General features: G+C 40.9%; 1 protein-coding gene across 5 annotated transcripts; it reads left to right on the top strand.

Moving 5' to 3' along the window:
• The first annotated feature begins 1,286 nt into the window (after nt 1-1,286).
• On the top strand, nt 1,287-18,930 carry LOC106565286 (transcription factor AP-2 gamma). Of its 5 annotated transcripts, none has more exons than XM_014132230.3 (8): nt 1,287-1,366; nt 5,213-5,662; nt 5,868-5,919; nt 7,561-7,644; nt 8,668-8,890; nt 12,551-12,669; nt 14,133-14,274; nt 16,821-18,930. In XM_014132230.3, the coding sequence occupies exons 1-8, from the start codon at nt 1,337-1,339 to the stop codon at nt 17,113-17,115; spliced, it is 1,395 nt and encodes a 464-aa protein (XP_013987705.1). In that variant the 5' UTR covers nt 1,287-1,336; the 3' UTR covers nt 17,116-18,930. The 5 variants fall into 5 exon arrangements, with proteins under 5 accessions (XP_013987705.1, XP_013987707.1, XP_013987704.1 ...); XM_014132229.3 differs by lacking the exon at nt 1,287-1,366 and adding an exon at nt 3,731-4,153 and having other exon boundaries at nt 7,561-7,632; XM_014132228.3 differs by lacking the exon at nt 1,287-1,366 and adding an exon at nt 3,731-4,153.
• The last annotated feature ends 1,836 nt before the right edge of the window (nt 18,931-20,766 follow it).

Genomic DNA, 20,766 nt, shown 5'->3' with positions numbered 1-20,766 from the left:
ACGACCATGAAAGTGTAAATGAACCCAAAAGAGCGCAAATGTGTAATTTTAAGTCACACGTAGGTGTCAAGGCTTTAATAATTCCTGTCACAAGATGGCAGCAGAGTTGTAACTGCCTTAGATTCTACTTAGAGTAGTAGAACTCTGGAATTCTACTCTGCGGATAACTAGATTATACTAATTTAGGATATGACCACTGGAAAAAAGTCGCATTGGGACATATTTCTCATGCAAGTAAATTAATTAAATACAGTATGTGTGTAGGCCTACTCTTTCGATGAAAGACTATGAGGAAAGCCCCTCAACGTTTCAATTTGATGTAGCCTATGCCCTATAGGCCTGTCTACATACTCTGAGCTTTAATTCTCATTCTTCCCAAATCCCATGCCCTTGTAAAAAAAAAAAAGGTATCTTGTATTACCTTCTTAATTATTAGGCATTTTACATATGTATAACCATGTAGTCCTCAAAGATGGATTAAACTGAATCAAATAGTGCGACCATGCATTTATTCTCATTCATTCACCTGACATTTTCACAGTACATAGCTTATACATTGACGGTCAAGAGAACAAGATCATTATGCAAAATAAATACCACGAACAATATAGGCATATGATTAGTCGTTGCATGATAATGTGCATTGTGATTCATCATCAATTTAAATGAAACTTTAAAGGAAAACCTTGCAATGCATTTTCGTTAGCCTTCAGCCGTTCATTGAACGAAAACTGGAATGCGTCAATAATGTGTTGATGTTGTGGTAGGCCTCACTAAGTAAGTAGTTTGGTTGACAGGTATTTCGCTATAGGCTATTCTTATCCTCTGGCATTTGGCTTTGAAATTGCGACAATTTCAGGATATATATTTGAATCTATCTACCCTACACACGTTTACGATAGTCTAAACAATAAATGTGATGTTTATATGGGACGAGATTAAATTAGTCCAGTGGTTTAGGCTCAAAGAATCCCCACAATAAATTGTATAAGAAAATTGAGCTGTAGTTGATCGAAAAGGAATAGGCCTAAGCCTATATTGACAGATCCTCACATGGTTTACAAAATTATTTATTCGATGAAGATACACTTTCATAAGTAAATTTTTACTCTGAAATGTGTAGATTCAACAGCAATACAATTTCAGAGAGATGTAGAAAAGTCTAACAGCATTACAGTAGCTTACAACTGGAATTTGCATAGGCCTTCACTCAGGTGTATTACCATGCAGGGCGCATGCGCATTCCAAGAAAACCAGGTGAAATCAGCAATATAGACCACTTGCGAATTCACTCATTCGTAGCCACATCACTGGAATTATACCGCGTTCCTTGCAGATGTCTTTACTGGAGAGGCTAGACTGGCGGGTAAGCGAATGCATGTTTTGCTTTATTGTGTTATTTCAAAACATTAAAGGGTTATTCATTGTCTATCTTTCGACCTAAGTCAGCACGTTAATTGTAGGTTACAGTTTTTTAGGACCTTTGGAATAGGCTACTCCGCGGTATTTGATAGTGGCTGCTAAATATGCTATTTGAATTCATTATTAAAGACAATAATTATGATGATATCAATCAATCAAATGTATTTATAAAGCCCTTTTCACATCAGCCGATGTCACAAAGTGATAATAGACCATATAACGTTGATCCATTGAAATAAGGTGGTCCTCGAGTGCTCACGATTTAGAAAGTTGAAATCCTGCAGAAGATAAATAGTATAGGCCTGCATTTGCCATACATCTGGTCACTATACACTTATAACTTGTGTGACTTAAAAATACGTGACCAACGGCGACTAAGAATCATAGTTCATATTGGCAACTGGTTTTCTGATAACTTGGCTTGTGCTATTCATTTCAAGAACATTATGTATCCTGGTTTTCACAATACTCAGTAGACCCAATTTGCTCCATATAATAACATATACTATTATAGACAACACTAGATAAATGGTTCAATAATAAAATACTATAAATATACATTTCAGTTAGGTGACTTTGAGATTGCGCATGTGCTTCAAAATTGATCGTTTGTCTCTGAATTTCTTAGTTGCACATAGGCTATATAGCCTACATGAGCTAGCTTCTTCAGTGTGACAGATAATATTAGCATAATTCAACTCTTTACTTTTCTATTTCGAAAGCGCATTTCATTTTCACGTTAAACCACTTGGCCCATGTGACGCCTAACGTGTTGCTAATTGCTTTAATGGATAACGATTTACTTTACAATTGTCTATTCTGTCAATAGTCCTTGTTTAAACGAATTGGCCTTGACATGAAAGTCATTGAAATTATATTATATATATTTTTAACTGTTCTCTACGCAACCGCAAGGCTCCTCTTGCTTGTCTAACTCGTTTACTCTGTACAACGGCGATGTAAAGATGCCTTAATTAATTAGTGAGCATTCATTTCTGGTTTATATCACATCATGCACAGAAGAACCACAAGCAGCTTACAGCCACCGCATCGTTCATGGATGAGTTGATCTTCGTTACCCAATTTTAATTGTTTCCCAGAGACGATGACCACATGCGCGCAACAGGCATAGAATCGCATTCCCAAAACCTTGATGATAAATTTAGACATCTGCATTGTTCTCCCATGCATAGAAATGATTATCAGACAGAAAATTATTCACCCCATTAATTTACTGCTGTAGCCTATCTCTAGGACTAATTATATTTCACAATAAAATTGGAAACTTAACAATTAAAAGAAAAGCCCAAGCATAAGTGTAGTCCTATTGTCTTTAAAAAACTTCCTTTTGCTTGAAGTAATGCATATCAACACATCAAAGGGAATCTTTATTTTGGATATTGCAGTGCTCCACCATAAATGTTAATTAAACTTTGAGAAAGATTTTCGTTGAGATCCTTGGTGCTTAGTGGTTTCGAGAAGAAAGATGCTTTTAAGCCTTGGGTCTTTGAGGTTTGTGAAGGCACCAAACTACAACGTGAAGCTCCGTAATGTAACTATGCATACGTAAGTGTAAGTAGGTTTAAGTAAGTGTAAATTATTTAAACAATTAAGTTTAGCATGGAAATCGCAATATTTGATATGAGCGCATTGAAGCTTGATGTATTAAGCGAAATATGCTAATTCGGTTTTTCAGACTGTTGGCAAGCAATGGGTGGTGTGCTTTGCCAGTGAACCCCAACGCCTGGTCTAATCGAACGATTTTATGGAGTCAATAAAAAGTGAGAAAAGTAACAACATTTTCACAGCCCTGCAATGTTATTGGCGTGGATCGCATTGAAGGATACGCGCATAATGTTTTACATTGATTTTCGCTATTGTTTTGCAAATGTGCTCATTGCATTGATTATCGTATTGCTTAACATGGCAAAAAATATATAGATTTTCTCGATTACATTCATAGGCTATAATTGTTATCACTTTTTAAAGCAAGTTTTCCAACTATAATATTAATACATTTAGTTATTCAGCCACAATTACCAATAATAAGAGAATAATAATAAAGTACGACTGTTATTATTATTATTATTTAATTAATTAAGATATAGTAAGGTTATTGGAAGTATAGGCCTAATCCTATAATATTTGTGTCATGCGAGCAACTGCAGACGGACAGCAATATGATTGGCTCCAATAATAACCAATAACAACCAATCAGCAAACTTTTATTCCGCCATATTCAAGATGACATCATGACAAAGGCACGCCCCCTAAAAATGTCTAACCTATGCAAATTTAGTACACATGCTTCCAAGCGGGTTCGGTAAGGAGAAAAGGTTTGAACATCATCGCTTTGTCCGTCAGAGGGAGTCAAGTTTCTTATTCAGCGCTTCTTCCCATATTCACTGAAGAACCGCTTACTGCGTCGTTGGGATGGAAAGGGATCTTGCTTGACAACCGTTTTCACTCAGTTGCTGTTGAGACCTACGTTGATAGCCGCCCGAATCACGCTCAAACGTCAGTGCGCTTCAAGGAACCGCCGCCCTCCTCTCGAGTTGAAGAAGTTGATTCATGATTTCTAGGAAGTACAGTATTACTTCATTTCCTACCTGGATTAACTCGTAGAAAACCACCAATTTACCTGGTCAACCTTCTTGGTGTAACATTTTGCCTGTCAGAAACTATGCTGTGGAAATTAGCAGATAACGTGAAGTACGAGGACGACTGCGAGGTAAGTTCTAGCTATACACATAGACAAACCGCACGGCATTAGGCCTGCGTTTCAAGAAGGCTAGGATTTATGAAAAAAACATTTTATGAAAATGTTGTGGCCCTCATGCGCTCCATCACACCATCGCATCTGAAATTGGTAGCCCATTTTATGGATATTTTTTTCGCGCCAATAGCTTTTAGGCAGACTTGATAAAAGCTTTACAGAATGAAAAGGATTTTGATGGAACATTTTTTAAATGATAAATCATTTGGAATAAGACAGATCAGTGGTCGGTATATGTTATTTTCGTTGTCACTATTTGCTTTTATGGAATTCACCTTAAATGCAAGTTCAAGTGCATTAGAGCACCCATGTGTGGTTTTCTGGTTTCTTTGCATTGTCAATATGTTTCTAAATATGCAACATTATTAGATGTCTTTAGGCTAATCTCGATGGGTTTTGACTCTATCCGCAGAATCTCCTCGACTAATGCATTGGCGACTGACGCCATGTAGTTTTGTTTTCAGTAAATAACTTTTAGATTAGACTATATGGATTTTAAAGTTTTGTTTGTTTGTTACATGAGTTGGATTTTAATGAAAGTGGAAAGCTTTTTGATTTATTTAGGCTTATTTCTCTGTGCTAAACCTAAATCAGGTTATTGTACATAATTAAAATGACAAAATTATTATTGTTATTATTATTATTATTATTATTATTGGCCCACTTGGGTAGTAAAATAGTTCCCTCCTGTCTGTTTAATGAGAGCTGACCATGGTGACAACAATATCTCAACAGTCCACATAGATTGCATAAACTATCAGAAAGTTTTTCAGTTTAACAAAATATGCATTATTAGGCTACTTTGAATACTAAAACCATGTATTGCCTATTTTTTTTCTGAAAAATAGGCTGAGCTCCAGAAATTGAGTATTGCAATAAAATAAAAAATGTGCCTTATTTCGCCTACGACGATTGTTGATTCACTATGAATTTGGTTGATTGACAAGGGGCACATCATTTTATAATTTATCTTAATATCATTGTCAACCTTAACGAAAGTCTCTCTGTCCCCAGGAAAGGCACGACGGGAGTAGCAATGGGAACCCCCGGTTACCTCACCTCCCTGCAGTGAGCCAGCACCTTTACAGCCCGTCGCCGTCTCTCTCCCACTCGGCCAACTCAGACTTCCAACCCCCGTATTTTCCACCTCCCTACCAGCCTATATCATACCCCCAGTCCAGTGACCCCTACTCGCACCTCGGCGACCCTTTCAACATCAACTCCATACACCAGTCGTCGAACCAGCAACAATCATGGCCAGGGAGACAGGGTCAGGAAGGACCTCATTCGCGAAGCGGACTCGCTAGTCAGATTCTGGGCCTGGAAGGCGGCTCGTCCGCCTTGAGGAGAGAAGGTTTCCGACGGCCGGAACTGCTACCGCCTCACGCTCATAGCATTGAGTCATCCGTCATTGGTGATAATATAGGACTGCACGAAATGGGCCATGGCCTGGATGATGTTCAAGTGAGTGATTTCATTGTGATTTTGTTGCTGACTTTAAATTGAAAGAAGCATGACATCTAAAACAATAAAAATATATAGTCATGCAACAAAGGCATGGTTTTATTATGGTTTCATGTAATGGATGGAATGGAAATGGCATATTTCATAATGAACTACCTTGTAAGAATGACTATAACATCACTTATATTAAACTTGTTTTTTTCAGCATGTTGATGATCACAGTATTATAATGGCAGATCAGACGGTCATCAAAAAAGGTGAGTTTATTTTACTTTCCAGATAGCTACTTTCCTACTGTATATTAACTAATTGAAAAACGCTTTTACCACTTCAAGACAATACACTTAATGGTTTGTGAGATTGACATTCTTGGTGTATAAGGCACTGCGTGTGCAACAGGTAACAAGGATGCAATAGAGAAACATTGAGTGCTTTTTGCATTAACGCCATCCCTGAGATTGCTTGTTACTAAGTACATACCTGGAAAAATCTTCTTCAACAAATATTTAGCAATTATTTGTTCAGTGATGTCTTTACATTTGATTATAAAAAAAATCGGAATGGGAAAGGCTTTTCGTTGTACTTGTTCGTACATACATTGATAATCCCCGTAGTCAGGAGGTGCACTTAACTAAGCCTAGTTTGATCCTCTGTGTTTTCTCGTGCTGAGGTCGTTTGAATAGAGCACCAGAAAAATAACCTTTTCAAAAAAGCAGGCTATAGCTGACAAGATGTAACTGTGAGGACATTGTGCAATCCTTGAAATGCTGCATTGACTGGGGAGAGAGAGAGGGGGGGTGAGGGAGGGAGAGGGGGTCTTTAGAGGTCTACGCTGGTGCATTCGACTCCTTTTGAATTCCAGTTAAAAGCAGTCCAATGGATTGCTCTTCTCAAGACTCGCTGGCTGACTTTTTGCAAAACCAGCTTTAGCTGGGGTGTGGTGTCCTACTTGCAATTCAGTCATTTGTTGGGACATGAAATGTTTTGAATGAGGAGGATTCAGAGTGTTATCTATTACGCCTTCCTTCAACAGTCTTTCGCTCAGAAGAAGGTCATGTTGTGCATTGATTTGAAATTCTGCACCACTTTTGTAACTCAATGAATTTATAGATTTGTCTAGATATTGGATAGATCATATTAGTAGTAAATGTATTATAGATGTTATAAGGTTTGTTAAAACAACATAATTGTAGACATATAGGTTCAAGAACTGTAATGATAGATAACATTGTTGTGGTATGGTGGGTGACTACAGTTAGTAGTGTGAATGACATGTCCTTAGCAACATTGGCAAGAATGGTAAAGAGTAGTTGATGTTGTCTTTTCTGTAGTAAAGCCTACATGTAAAATGCTAAACTGCTTGCTCCACAGGATGAAGCATGTGACCAAATGTATAGTTAACATGATATATAATAGCTAATGTGCATGCACAAGTATTTATTTATGTTTTTAGACAAAAGATTTTGCTGGTCATCTAGGCAGTAGAAAGCTTGAATATTATATTTAATCCAGCTATAACCATTTGTGTTAAAGCTACCTAAATGCTCCTAATGCCTCATTTTGCATACATATATATTTTTCTCAATTGCAGGCATTTTGGATTTGAGACACACATTACATTGGTGGACATTGTTTATTTTCAGATTTGAATCAATCCGATAATCTGATCAAACGTACAGTATTAAGGAGGTATCAAGTTGTACGATAAAAAAATAGTTGTTGTTAAAATGTGCAATGGCTCACTTTATTGGTCTTACACTCAAGGGCAGACTGTGGGTAGCCTACAGCCTACTGTACATGATTGTAAACGGTGAAAGAAAAACTTCCCTCTTAGTTGTTTATCCAATAGATGAGCTCTAAATCATAATTTTGCCCCCCTTTTGTGATTCTTCTCTCAGTACTAGGACTACGAGGGGGCAGGAACTTTGATCGCTTACAGAGGACTTATTATGAGGGGGGCATTCTTGCTGGTGAGGACGAAGGTATATGTAGTGTACTTTGTATGTTTGTCTGGGTGTGACTTGTTTGGTTTGACCCTTGAACTTTTGACCCAAAATGGCCACCCAGTTTGCCAGTTGGACAAGTTTTTAGATTAGGTTATTTTTAGTCACTCAATTAGAAGTAGCTACAGACCCTTGAATGTTTAATCCAAAATGGCTGTCCAATTTAGGCCCTGTTTCTGTATATAATTCTTCAGATAGGCAAGGCAGGGAGAAGGGATTCATTGGGAAGATTTCAATTGCATACTCCTCACCTTCACTCTCCTTGTCTCCTTCTCAAAACCCATTGGAGGAGAAGGTCAGAGGGGAGGATACTCTGGCTTTCTCATCCAATGGGTTTTGAGAAGGAAACAAGGAGAGAGGAGGTGAGGAGTATGCAATTGCAATCTTCCCTCTGTGAAGAAGTATGGCGCAGTTGTGTATGTGTGTGGATGTCATGTCAGTGGGTGGTAGGAATGGGGGAACTTTTAGCTGTGACACCGCAGGAATTATCGTTATCTAGTTAAGGGCTACTTATGGTCAACATTTTGGCTTCCACAAAGTAAACATGTTTGTTGTTTACGTGTAACAGTTCAGTCACCCTGATTTTTTTAACAAATCATTATGATGGTGTTTTAATTTCATAGTTTATTGTAAGGAAAAACATGTTAAAGTTGGAATCCAAGCTGCAGTGTTTGGAGGTTACAAACAGTGTGGATAAGTTGTACAACTGTCGGCAGACGCAGCCAGTCTTGATGACTCAACCTGAATTTCTCAAAGAAACAGTCTCTTCTCCCAGAATATTTTTACAATGTAGCACAGCCTCCAGAAAGTCCAATGTTGTCTAATGTCCGTCTGTCCTCGCTGCAAACCAAAATTCCCAATGGGACAATACAGATACATTTACCTTGATACTCCAACTTTTACTCTTACTTTTACTAATCCTACTCTCATGATCATTTCTCTTCACATCTATATTAACCTACACTCATACTAATCACTCCTCCCTCTCCACCCCTTCCCCAGGCCCCATGTCTCTCCCCAAGAGCAACTCACTGGGCCTGCCCTTCCAGAAGGAGTCCCTGCTAGGCATGGTATCCAACCCCACCGAGGTGTTCTGCTCAGTGCCCGGACGCCTCTCGCTTCTCAGCTCCACCTCCAAGTACAAGGTGACTGTGGCTGAGGTGCAGCGGCGTCTGTCCCCTCCTGAATGCCTCAACGCCTCCCTGCTGGGGGGAGTCCTGCGCAGGTCAGTATCCGCACAACGTGAATCCATTATGAGATGGTTCTAAGACATTATAAGGGGTGTTAAACATGTATTGCAAAGCATTATAACATCATCATAATACGCTATATCCTGTCGGCTTTAAGTTTTTAGTTTTAGCCTGAAGGTTTAAAATAACAAATGCGTTATAACTGCATCGTAATGCATTATACCGGCAGGTGTTGCCGTTTTTTATTGGGTGTAATTGTGAACAATGGCCAACATCTAGTCCGTTAAACATATTGTTCACAGCAGCTCAAAGGATCAGCGATTGTGGTACAGCTGATGTGATGTCGTTAGGAGATCACAGAGAGATGTGCATACAGTACATTTCTCATTTACCTCTGATGTTGCTTCAGTTTTACAGCCACTGTTAGCGAGCTACTTCCGGTTGCTGGATACTAAACGAGTGAAAGATTGTAGGTCTATATTCAGTTGTACACCTCTTAGAAAAAGAGTTGCTTTCTAGAACCTAAAAGGGTTCTTCGACTGCCCCATTGGAGAAGCCTTTGAAGATCCCTTGTTGGTTCCAGGTAGAACTGTTTTGGTTCTACCTGAAACCTAAAACGGTTTTTACCAAAGAACCCTTTTGGAACCTTTTTATATAAGAGTGTAGGTCTATACTGTGAGAAGTTCATACCTGGTTCATGGACAGATGTTAATTTAGGAATGTTTAGTGGTTCTCTAAAAGCAGATGTGTTGCTGTTCCTCTTCATTGTTTGTGTGGAAGCACCGTGACTACCTTTGTTGTTGCTCTGCAATTCCGGGTACTTCACTTTGGGGATATGTTACATCAGAGTAGTTAGCACCAGTATGATAAATACTGTTGGGGGGGGGGGGGGGGGGCTGTTTTAATTGCTGCTGAGCAGTTGACCTTGTGCCCCATATATCAGCAGGCAGTCTGTAGAGGGACTAGGGGTTCGCTCCTGCCTATTTTTGCTGGGAATGCAAGTTTTTTACTTTCATGTGACCCCGCCAGTGCCACACACACACACACACACACACACACACACACACACACACACACACACACACACACACACACACACACACACACACACACACACACACACACACACACACACACACACACACACACACACACACACACACACACACACACACAATCTGAGGTACTGTTAACTAGGTCATGAAGCGATAGGCGAGGGTGTGGAGGGAGCGGGGCAGTCACACACACGCCTCCCCAAAGACTCTGTCTCTCTCACCCGCCACGGAGGGAGTGAAGCCTGCCACTCAGTCATGCGGAAAACTGAATTGGCTACAGCAAGTGGGGAATTTTAGTGTTTGTGTTTGTGTGTGTGTGTGTGTGAGTGTGAGTGTGAGTGTGTGTGATTTCCCTGCTATGTTCTTAGGGATGGAGAATCATCATTTGACTGGAATATTTCAGAATACAAACAGTATTGCCTCCGCAAGGCAATCAAACAAGCAAAATGTCTGTATAGGGACAAAGTGGAGTCACAATTCAATGGCTCAGACACGAAACCTATGTGGCAGGGTCTACAGACCAATCACGGACTACAAAAGGAAAACCAGCCACGTCACGGACACAACATCTTGCTTCCAGACAAACTAAACACCTTCTTTGCCCGCTTTGAGGATAATACAGTGCCACCGACGCGGCCCACTACCAAGGACTGTGGGCTCACCTTCTCTGTGGCCGACGTGAGTGAGACACTTAAACGTGTTTACCCTCGCAAGGCTGCCGGCCCAGACGGCATCCCTAGCCGCGTCCTCAGAGCATGCACAGACCAGCTGACTGGTGTGTTTACGGACATATTCAATGTCTCCCTATCCCAGTCTGCTGTCCCCACATGCTTCAATATGGCCACCATTGTTCCTGTAAACAAGAAGGCAAAGGTAACTGAACTGAATGACTATCGCCCCGTAGCACTCACTTCTGTCGTCATGAAGTGCTTTGAGAGACTAGTCAAGGATCATATCACCGCCACCTTACCTGTCACCCTAGACCCACTTCAATTTGCCTACCGCCCCAATAGATCCACAGACAATGCAATCGCCATCACACTGCACACAGCCCTGTCCCATCTGGACAAGAGGAATACCTATCTAAGAATGTTGTTCATTGACTATAGCTCAGCATTCAACATCATAGTACCCTCCAAGCTCATAATTAAGCTTGAGGCCCTGGGTCTCAACCAAACCCTGTGCAATTGGGTCCTGGACTACTTGACGGGCCGCCCCCAGGTGGTGAAGGTAGGAAACAACATCTCCACTTCGCTGATCCTCAACACTGGGGCCCCACAAGGGTGCGTGCTCAGCCCCCTCCTGTACTCCCTGTTCACTCATGACTGTGTGGCCATGCACGCCTCCAACTCAATCATCAAGTTTGCAGACGACACAACAGTAGTAGGCTTGATTACCAACAACGATGAGACAGCCTACAGGGAGGAGGTGAGGGCACTCGGAGTGTGGTGTCAGAAAAACAACCTCTCACTCAACGTCAATAAAACAAAGGAGATGATCGTGTGACTTCAGGAAACAGCAGATGGAGCACCCACCTATCCACATCGACGGGACAGCAGTGGAGAAGGTGGAACATTTTTAATTGCTGGGCGTACACATCACGGACAAACTGAAATTGTCCACCCACACAGACAGTATGGTGAAGAAGGCGCAACAGCGCCTCAGGAGGCTGAAGAAATTTGACTTGTCACCTAAAACCCTCACAAACGTTTACAGATGCACTATTGAGAGCATCCTGTTGGGCTGTATCACCGCCTGGCATGGCAACTGCACTGGCCACAACTGCAGGGCTCTCCAGAGGGTGGTGCAGTCTGCACAACGCATCACTGGGGGCAAACTACATGCCCTGCAGGACACCTACAGGACCCGATGTCACAGGATACATTATTGGCCACTTTTGATAAATGGATCACTAGTCACTTTAATAATGCCACTTTAATAATGTTTACATATCTTGCATCACTCATCTCATATGTATATACTGTATTTTATACCATCTATTGCATCTTGCCGATGCCACTCTGTCATTGCTCATCCATATATTTATATGTATATATTCTTATGTATATATTCTTACACCATTCCTTTATTTAGATTCGTGTGTATTAGGTAGTTGTTGTGAAATTGTTAGATATTGCTGCACTGTCAGAATTAGAAGCACAAGCATTTCGCTACACTCGCAATAACATCTCCTAACCATGTGTTGTATGTGACCAATAAAATTTGATTTGTGTCATAGTGTATATTTTGTTTTTAGGTTAGGATGGGTATCGGAGGCTCTTTTTCATTTGATTTATTTGTTATCAAAAGTGAATGATGAGGTCTCCTTCAGGGATGGGGGAGACTTTTGCTGCTAGGTTTTCTCAAAGTGGTAGGAAGTCTGAAGTTTGGGTGACAGTAGCCCTTACAACATCACTTATTGATGCTTACTTTTCGATTCGTAGAAAAAATATTTAATCACAAATAGCCTATAGAATGGAATATGCTATATTCTTCTGTTTATAGAGACTGTATGACTGTTATGAATTCAGACATTTCTTCACTTTAAATTACCCCAATGTGGCCTTGTTCATATGAAAGCAGACATTTGTCAAGTAACGATGATGACACTAACTGTATTTGTCCTTATTTTTCCAACAGAGCCAAGTCTAAAAATGGTGGCCGGTCATTGAGAGAGAAGTTGGACAAGATTGGGCTCAACCTGCCCGCTGGAAGGAGGAAGGCTGCTAATGTCACCCTGCTAACTGCACTGGTAGAAGGTACGCTGCCCTCTTCATATTTAAAACTGTGGTCAATGAGCCAAAAACATATATTACATCATAGAAATACAATGCATAGAACTCGTCTCCATCTTTACGCCTTGAACAAGTTGACTCGTCCAAAAGGGAGAGCCAATTGAATTAATTGTTGCACATATACAGAGATGTGATAAACAACATATAGTTTGGATGTCTTTGTAGTCATCCCATCAGAGATGGTCGTTTGTTTATACCACTTCCACTGGTGTTGTACCATCTATTCATTATATTTATACGGTGAACCTAAACTCTGCGATACCGTTACTGTGACATGATTACCTATATTATTATAATATTGGCTGTATAAAACTTACTGGAACTTGGCTTCAATAGTAGCTGTGGCTGGTCTTTGTCTTGTAATTTCCTCATTTTTGGTCAAAATGGCAGTGACCTAGCTGATGTTTGATTTTGTCTTTCACTACATTTAACTGCCTTTGAAGATCAAGGCAGCTTTGACATTATCCACCCTGACTGTCTTGGTGACATTTTGAGGTTACCAAGCAGCTGGCCAAGACCAGTAGACTAAGCGAATAGCCCTGAAACACAACTTCACGGAGTCCAACCCTGTCTATTACGGCTGTGGCATTATCTAATACAGCACATGCGACCAAAGGACAAAGAAACATGTAGCTTGTAACCTTCCTGCCTTTCAAATCACACAAACTCTTGAAAGATGTAAAATACCCATCTCCTCAAATAATTTTCAGGGCAAAGTATTTCATGAAGATTTTTCTTGTTTAGATAATTGTTTTTAGGCAGGATAGTCACCTCTGTCTACTTTTTCATTTAATCCTGTCTTTGAAGCTTTCGTCAGTCATACCTCGGCTAGACTGTGTCTAAGCAGTGACACATAGCCGTGCGCCTAGCCGCCCGAAGCCACGTGTAATTTCATTTTTTCCCCCCATATAAACCCTACTCACTATAAATGGAGTGACAGTTCGGTGCAGGAGAATGACTCGGGGCCAGTGTTATTTAGAGACCTTCACAGTCTGAATTAAGGCTTGTTATAACGTGTTTGACTTGCCAGGGGGGTTAACTGACCTTAAAGCCTAATGTTTCTGAATAGCTACATTCCCCAAGTGATGTGTGTGTCTATCAATAAGTGCTTCTGTTTGGTGCTACAGGCCGTCCGGGTGCAGTTAGCCACATAAGCCCATTAAAGACCATGCAGGAAGTCACCCCTGAAGATGGGATATATTCATCTCAGTGGCACAGCTTCCCCCGAGCCAAGAGACTGAGCGCAACTGATTATTTATGTTGCACCACTTTAATGTTCCCCTTTCTACATATAGTGCCCCTGTGGGATGTGGGATGTCAGCAAGACCACATTCACATTTGTCTCTTAGATAAGTTTTTTTGTATTTTGTGTTTGTTTGTTTGTGTGTTTTATGTGTGTGCAACACTTGTGTGTTTTGTCTTTATAGGTGAAGCCCTTCATTTGGCAAGGGATTTTGGCTACGTATGTGAGGCAGAGTTTCCGGCAAAGGCCATCGCTGATTACCTGGGTCGACCACATATGGAACGCAATGAGGTCAACTCCCGCAAGAACATGCTCCTTGCTGCCAAGTGAGTCTCCCTCTCTCTCTCTCCTCCAAATTAAGGGATGTACCCTGCGGGTTTTGAAGGTATGTGACGTTTTGGACTCGGTTAAAACCTTTTTCAAATAGTTTTCAAGCTGCTCTTGATTTATAAAACATCTTGATGTCTTCACTACTTTTAAGACCTCCCAATTTCATAGTGTGTACATGAAACAGTGTACATATAAGTGGATCATTGTCACCCAGACATAAATCCAAGAATCCATGTCTGGGTCATGTACATTCCGTTTCCTTTATCTCATTTCTGTCATCTTTTTTTCAAAAAAGAATTTGTGTGTGTGTGTGTGTGTGCGCCATATATTTTTCCACTGTGCTGTGATGTTTCACAAAAATTCTGAACCTTTTGATTCTCCTCATTTCTACAGGAAACGAAATATAAACACCTTTGCTAAGAGTTTTATTCGATTATTGATTGATTGACTATGACTTTTCAAATCACCCAGCAGTTCTATTTGCAGAGTTAGCTCCAAGTACATTTGTCAGCCATTCCTGAACCTGTGACCAAAAAAAAGCTACACCTGGGCACTACCAAAAAAAGTGATCTAATGATTCTGTCTCTTTGCAGCAAAATCTGCAGTGCTAGGATTGTTGTATCCCCATATATATATATACTGCTCAAAAAAATAAAGGGAACACTAAAATAACACATCCTAGATCTGAATGAATGAAATAATCTTACTAAATACTTTTTTCTTTACATAGTTGAATGTGCTGACAACAAAATCACACAAAAATAATCAATGGAAATCCAATTTATCAACCCATGGAGGTCTGGATTTGGAGTCACACTCAAAATTAAAGTGGAAAACCACACTACAGGCTGATCCAACTTTGATGTAATGTCCTTAAAACAAGTCAAAATGAGGCTCAGTAGTGTGTGTGGCCTCCACGTGCCTGATGAGGTGGCGGATGGTCTCCTGAGGGATCTCCTCCCAGACCTGGACTAAAGCATCCGCCAACTCCTGGACAGTCTGTGGTGCAACGTGGCGTTGGTGGATGGAGCGAGACATGATGTCTCAGATGTGCTCAATTGGATTCAGGTCTGGGGAACGGGCGGGCCAGTCCATAGCATCAATGCCTTCCTCTTGCAGGAACTGCTGACACACTCCAGCCACATGAGGTCTAGCATTGTCTTGCATTAGGAGGAACCCAGGGCCAACCGCACAAGCATATGGTCTCACAAGGGGTCTGAGGATCTCATCTCGGTACATAATGGCAGTCAGGCTACCTCTGGCGAGCACATGGAGGGCTGTGCGGCCCCCCAAAGAAATGCCACCCCACACCATGACTGACCCACCGCCAAACCGATCATGCTAGAGGATGTTGCAGGCAGCAGAACGTTCTCCACGGCGTCTCCAGACTCTGTCACGTCTGTCACATGTGCTCAGTGTGAACCTGCTTTCATCTGTGAAGAGCACAGGGCGCCAGTGGCGAATTTGCCAATCTTGGTGATCTCAGGCAAATGTCCTGCACGGTGTTGGGCTGTAAGCACAACCCCCACCTGTGGACGTCGGGCCCTCATACCACCCTCATGGAGTCTGTTTCTGACCGTTTGAGCAGACACATGCACATTTGTGGCCTGCTGGAGGTCATTTTGCAGGGCTCTGGCAGTGCTCCTCCTTGCACAAAGGCGGAGGTAGCGGTCCTGCTGCTGGGTTGTTGTCCTCCTATGGCCTCCTCCACGTCTCCTGATGTACTGGCCTGTCTCCTGGTAGCGCCTCCATGCTCTGGACACTACGCTGACAGACACAGCAAACCTTCTTGCCACAGCTCGCATTGATGTGCCATCCTGGATGAGCTGCACTACCTGAGCCACTTGTGTGGGTTGTAGACTCCGTCTCATGCTACCACTAGAGTGAAAACACCGCCAGCATTCAAAAGTGACCAAAACATCAGCCAGGAAGCATAGGAACTGAGAAGTGGTCTCTGGTCACCACCTGCAGAACCACTCCGTTATTGGGGGTGTCTTGCTAATTGCCTATAATTTCCACCTGTTGTCTATTCCATTTGCACAACAGCATGTGAAATTTATTGTCAATCAGTGTTGCTTCCTAAGTGGACAGTTTGATTTCACAGAAGTGTGATTGACTTGGAGTTACATTGTGTTGTTTAAGTGTTCCCTTTATTTTTTTGAGCAGTATATATATATATATATATATATAACTTTCTATTGGTTGCAATAATTTTGTATAATAATTTAATTTGAAAACAAAGTTTTGAATCCAACGTTGTTTTGTGTATCAGTTCATAGACCATGTGCCATGGAATCGGTACATCGAAAATCTCCTCCCAACTATTTTGCAAACTGTATGGCGCAGCTGTCCATTTATTGGTCCTTAAATGAAGCTGGTATACTTTATTTATCACAATTTTCTTTAGCCAATTTTGGTCTTTAAAGCAGAGCCGACAGACAAGTTCCTCACCTTATACCTACATAAATCCAATAGTCTATGTCTGGGTCATGTACATTTCTTTACCTTTATCTAATTTCTGTAATCGTTTTCTTTTAAAAAGGCAAATCTGTAAGGAGTTCACCGATCTGCTGACTCAGGACCGCTCACCTCTGGGGAACTCGCGGCCGGCACCCATCCTCGATCAGGGAATCCAGAGCTGCCTGACCCACTTCAGCCTCATCACCCACGGATTCGGCTCGCCCGCCATCTGCGCCGCCATGACCTCCCTCCAGAACTACCTAAACGAGGCCCTCAAACAGGTGGACAAAATGTACCTGAGCTCTGGCAGCGACACGCAGGGCTCCTCCGACAACGGTAGCAAAGCCTCCGACAAAATGGAGAAGCACAGGAAATGAGGAAATGCTCTCACATTTGACTGTATAGCCCCCCCTTTCCCCTTTGGACTACTTTGACGTCCTATTTAGTAGCGAAATTGTCGATATGATTCTGATTCTAGATCATTTTGTGTTTTCACACAGTTGAATTTACAATTTCCTGTGCTTATGGCCTGTGCTCTTTTACGAGTAGAGCTTTTCAAAAGACTTGTCACTGCTTTTGCGTTGTTACTACCATTGGCTGGTTTCAATGCGAGATCGACCTACCTTGGTGCCTACTGTAATAGTAGGTGCCTAAGCTGCTTACAGCCAAAGGGCCTAGACGCTGTTGACATGGGGAAAGGAACAGAAAACAGACTTTGTTGTTTCCCTATAGGACATAATTTCAAGATGGGTCACTGTGGCTGTAAATTCTTTTCAGCTATTTTCCCTCCTCTTCTGTCTGGAGACAAATCCTCTGATTTCCTCTGTCTCTTCCGCGGTGCTCAGTTCCCATTGGACTTACCAAAGGACATTTTTCTACAGGAGATAAGAAAATCCACTTCATTCTTGTTTTCTTTGATGCTTAAACTTTCATAACGACTTCAATGGGTACGGTGTTATTGTGGTTTGTTCATGGGAGTTTCTTTAGTAGGTCTGGTAAAAAAAAAAAGAGCCTGTTTCTTTGTTTGTCTACATTCCCCAGAAACCTTAGAGATGATTTGCAATGGCAGCCATTCAGTGTTCGATGAGGGATGGTTAGTTGTGGGTTGTGACAAAAGCCACAGCAATGGGGTCTTTGTTTCTTTTAATCCTGTCTTTAAGTACTTATATTGCCCATTGGTTCCTTTAGTATTTTTACAGTTTGCAATGTAAAAGGAATCAGTCCCCGTCCAGATTAGATATCCCTCACCTTCAGTACAAACTATTCCATGTTGATGTTAACTGTATCCAATCATAATCAGACATTTTCATCTAAATTGTATCTCTTTTAGCCAGAACACCAGCAAGAGTGTATGTGTTATGTTGTGTGAGTCTGTGTCTGTGTCTGTGTTTGTGTAGGCAAAATGTATATATTTCTTTTGAAAAAATAGTGTTTTTAATAAGACAATGAACTACAAACAGAGGATTTCCCCTGTTATCTTTACCTTGAATGTAAATATTTTCTAATTTATGTTGTAATTTAATGGGATATGTAAATAATGGTATCATTATGGTGTGTGGCTTAACTTTTTATAATGTGTTAAAGTTTTATAAATGGGTTAGTTTTTATAAAGTAGAGGTTAGGCAGTTGGTATGATATGCTTTTTGAATATGTGTAAAACTGTTTTAAAGTTATAGGAAAAAAAATATAAAAAGTCAACCCTGTGTATAACAACTTTGTTGATATTCTCCCATTTGGGCAAGAGTTTTGCCTTGCATAGACATTTGATGAGATCTAAGGCAGTGGCTTCTCTCCCTCTCATTCCCTCTCTTGCAACACACACACACACACACACACACACACACACACAAAGCAGCAATGTACAACAGGCAAAACATTTTCAGTTGTATGTTTCATTAATTATGGGCAAGTCATTTGCGTGAAGATTTTCCTATTAATAAATGGTAAAAAAAAAATGGGAACAATGGACATCATTATATGTAGTAACTTAGCTACAGAAGTAAGCAATGTTGCTTGGTGCATGAGGATGGTAGAAAAAGGCATCATGTGAGAGCAAAACATTTCTAGTTTATGTTTTCACTTAGTTAACCCTTTGGTGCACAACACACATACTTGTTTGTCTCCCTAAAGATTTATTTTGTATTTGTATTTTTTTTGTTCCTCTTTTTACATTTATATGCCCATCTTGGGAACAGGTGTTTTTGTGTGTTGCCCAATTAAAAACTGATCTCGACTTTAGCATATAACACCCAGACAAATGTACGAGACTGTTGGATGTTTCACAGTATTAGACGATTTTGATCTGTGAGAAAAAACAAAGTGCTATCGTGCTCAATGTGTTGACTCTTGAGCAAGGCCGCTTAATCATCACTTACCCATCCCCACTGAATCATATGGCAAGTCTTTGTTTACATGGATCACAGAAACTCTCACAACATAAATCCCTGCCCCCATTTTAAACTAAATGTGTCATACCATTATGCATATTAGACACTTGACTCAGATTACAAGGGAATTTCAGAGTATATCTCACTTAAGTGACACACATGTAGGAAGCCTACAACATACCTCCTATCTAGGCTATCCCATGCCTCACTGAAATGTATTACCACTGACATACTTTTACCATACCTATTTTACTACCCTGTGTCTTACAGTGTTGTTTGGAGTGTAACAAAGTGCCTAGTTGGATAAATAGAAGCTGTTTGACTCATGTCATGCCTAGCAGCCCAACAAGTAGGGGCCTCTCCCTTAGAACCTGTTTGACCTGTCAGTCTCGCTATGGCTTAGCGCTCTCTAGCAGTTGTCTGTAACTGCCTTCAGTTACATTTATACATGTTCTTCTCCAGAGGGGTTGAAAGCTGAGACAGGGGAACTGCTTCAATTGTCTTTGATGACCAATCTAGCATGGTTGCGGCAACATTTCCTCGCCTCAATGGCATTGATCAGAGGTTCTTTCTTTTCTTTCCTCTCTCAAACTAGTGTTAATGTTTGTCTACTGCCAGGCATTGCTTTTTGTTATAAGCTTTACCCGCAAGCTAGTTATTAGCGACAGTAGGTAACTGTTTGCTCTTTTGAATGCCGCCCTCAGTGGATGTAGGAGTTTTGTGGGTTTACTGTCACATGCTCAGAATGTTATGATGTGTGAGATGGCTGTGGGTTCTGAATTACCTTTAACATTCTTTGCCTTCCAGGTTTTTAAATGACAGGTTTCACTCCTTTACAACATGTACAATATTCAATGAAAGCTGAATGATCCTGTATTTGTGACTACTGATGAACAATCTAAATAGTTTTTTTTTTCTCATGGAACGTTTGAAAGTTTTTTCCCCCCTGTCATTCCCCCCCCCCCATTCATCACAACTAGATATTCATTTGCATTGGCCGTATTTTATCCCTCTGTGGTTAAAGTGACGCATCCACTCACTCATTTTCAAATCAACATAGGATGGTTTATATGTGAAGCAGGTTTGGACCTGTTACATGAACCTGTACCTGAATCTAATATGCGTCTTGTCTCCCAAACATAATTGATGAGTTAAAATATATATTTAGACGCCCAAAGCTAGTTGTAAATGTTCAATTCATCGAGCCATAATCATATTTTATGTAAGCTGTGACTCGATGACCTTTCTATATAGGTCACGAGAAGTCACATGACACGGTGGTGGCCAGCTATGCAAGATTTGGATGTTCCAAGGACCTCGGATAGCGGTGTGGGGTGGTTGAATTCTCAGAAAATGGTGGAAGTGGATACCGAGATTGAAACTGATGGTGTTGGCAAAGATCAGTGAGAATGAAGCCTATGAGTATACTGGATAGACTACGGTCGCTAAATGACGGACTAAGAGAGCTAAAATCGCAGTTAAAAGGCTGTCTAGTATGCCTACTGCTCATGGCACAACTTCTTCACAGTTTTGTAGTAAATCAAATTAAATCAAACTTTATTTGTCACTTGCGCCGAATACAACAATTGCAGACTTTAGCGTTAAATGCTTACTTACAAGCCCTTAACCAACAGTGCAGAT

This window comes from Salmo salar, chromosome 12 (genome assembly GCF_965601325.2).
Source record: "Salmo salar chromosome 12, fSalSal1, whole genome shotgun sequence".
Lineage (NCBI taxonomy): Eukaryota > Metazoa > Chordata > Actinopteri > Salmoniformes > Salmonidae > Salmo > Salmo salar.
The sequence above is the reverse complement of the archived record's forward strand: the minus strand, read 5'-3'. Positions and strand labels throughout refer to the sequence as shown.

Bases quoted from the DNA above. Each gene is read 5' to 3' on its own strand.
- LOC106565286 (XM_014132228.3), top strand. From the start codon at position 4,106: ATGCTGTGGAAATTAGCAGATAACGTGAAGTACGAGGACGACTGCGAG. The intron at 4,154-5,212 runs GTAAGTTCTAGC...CTCTGTCCCCAG, and splicing joins AGTACGAGGACGACTGCGAG to GAAAGGCACGACGGGAGTAG. The intron at 12,670-14,132 runs GTACGCTGCCCT...TTGTCTTTATAG, and splicing joins GCTAACTGCACTGGTAGAAG to GTGAAGCCCTTCATTTGGCA.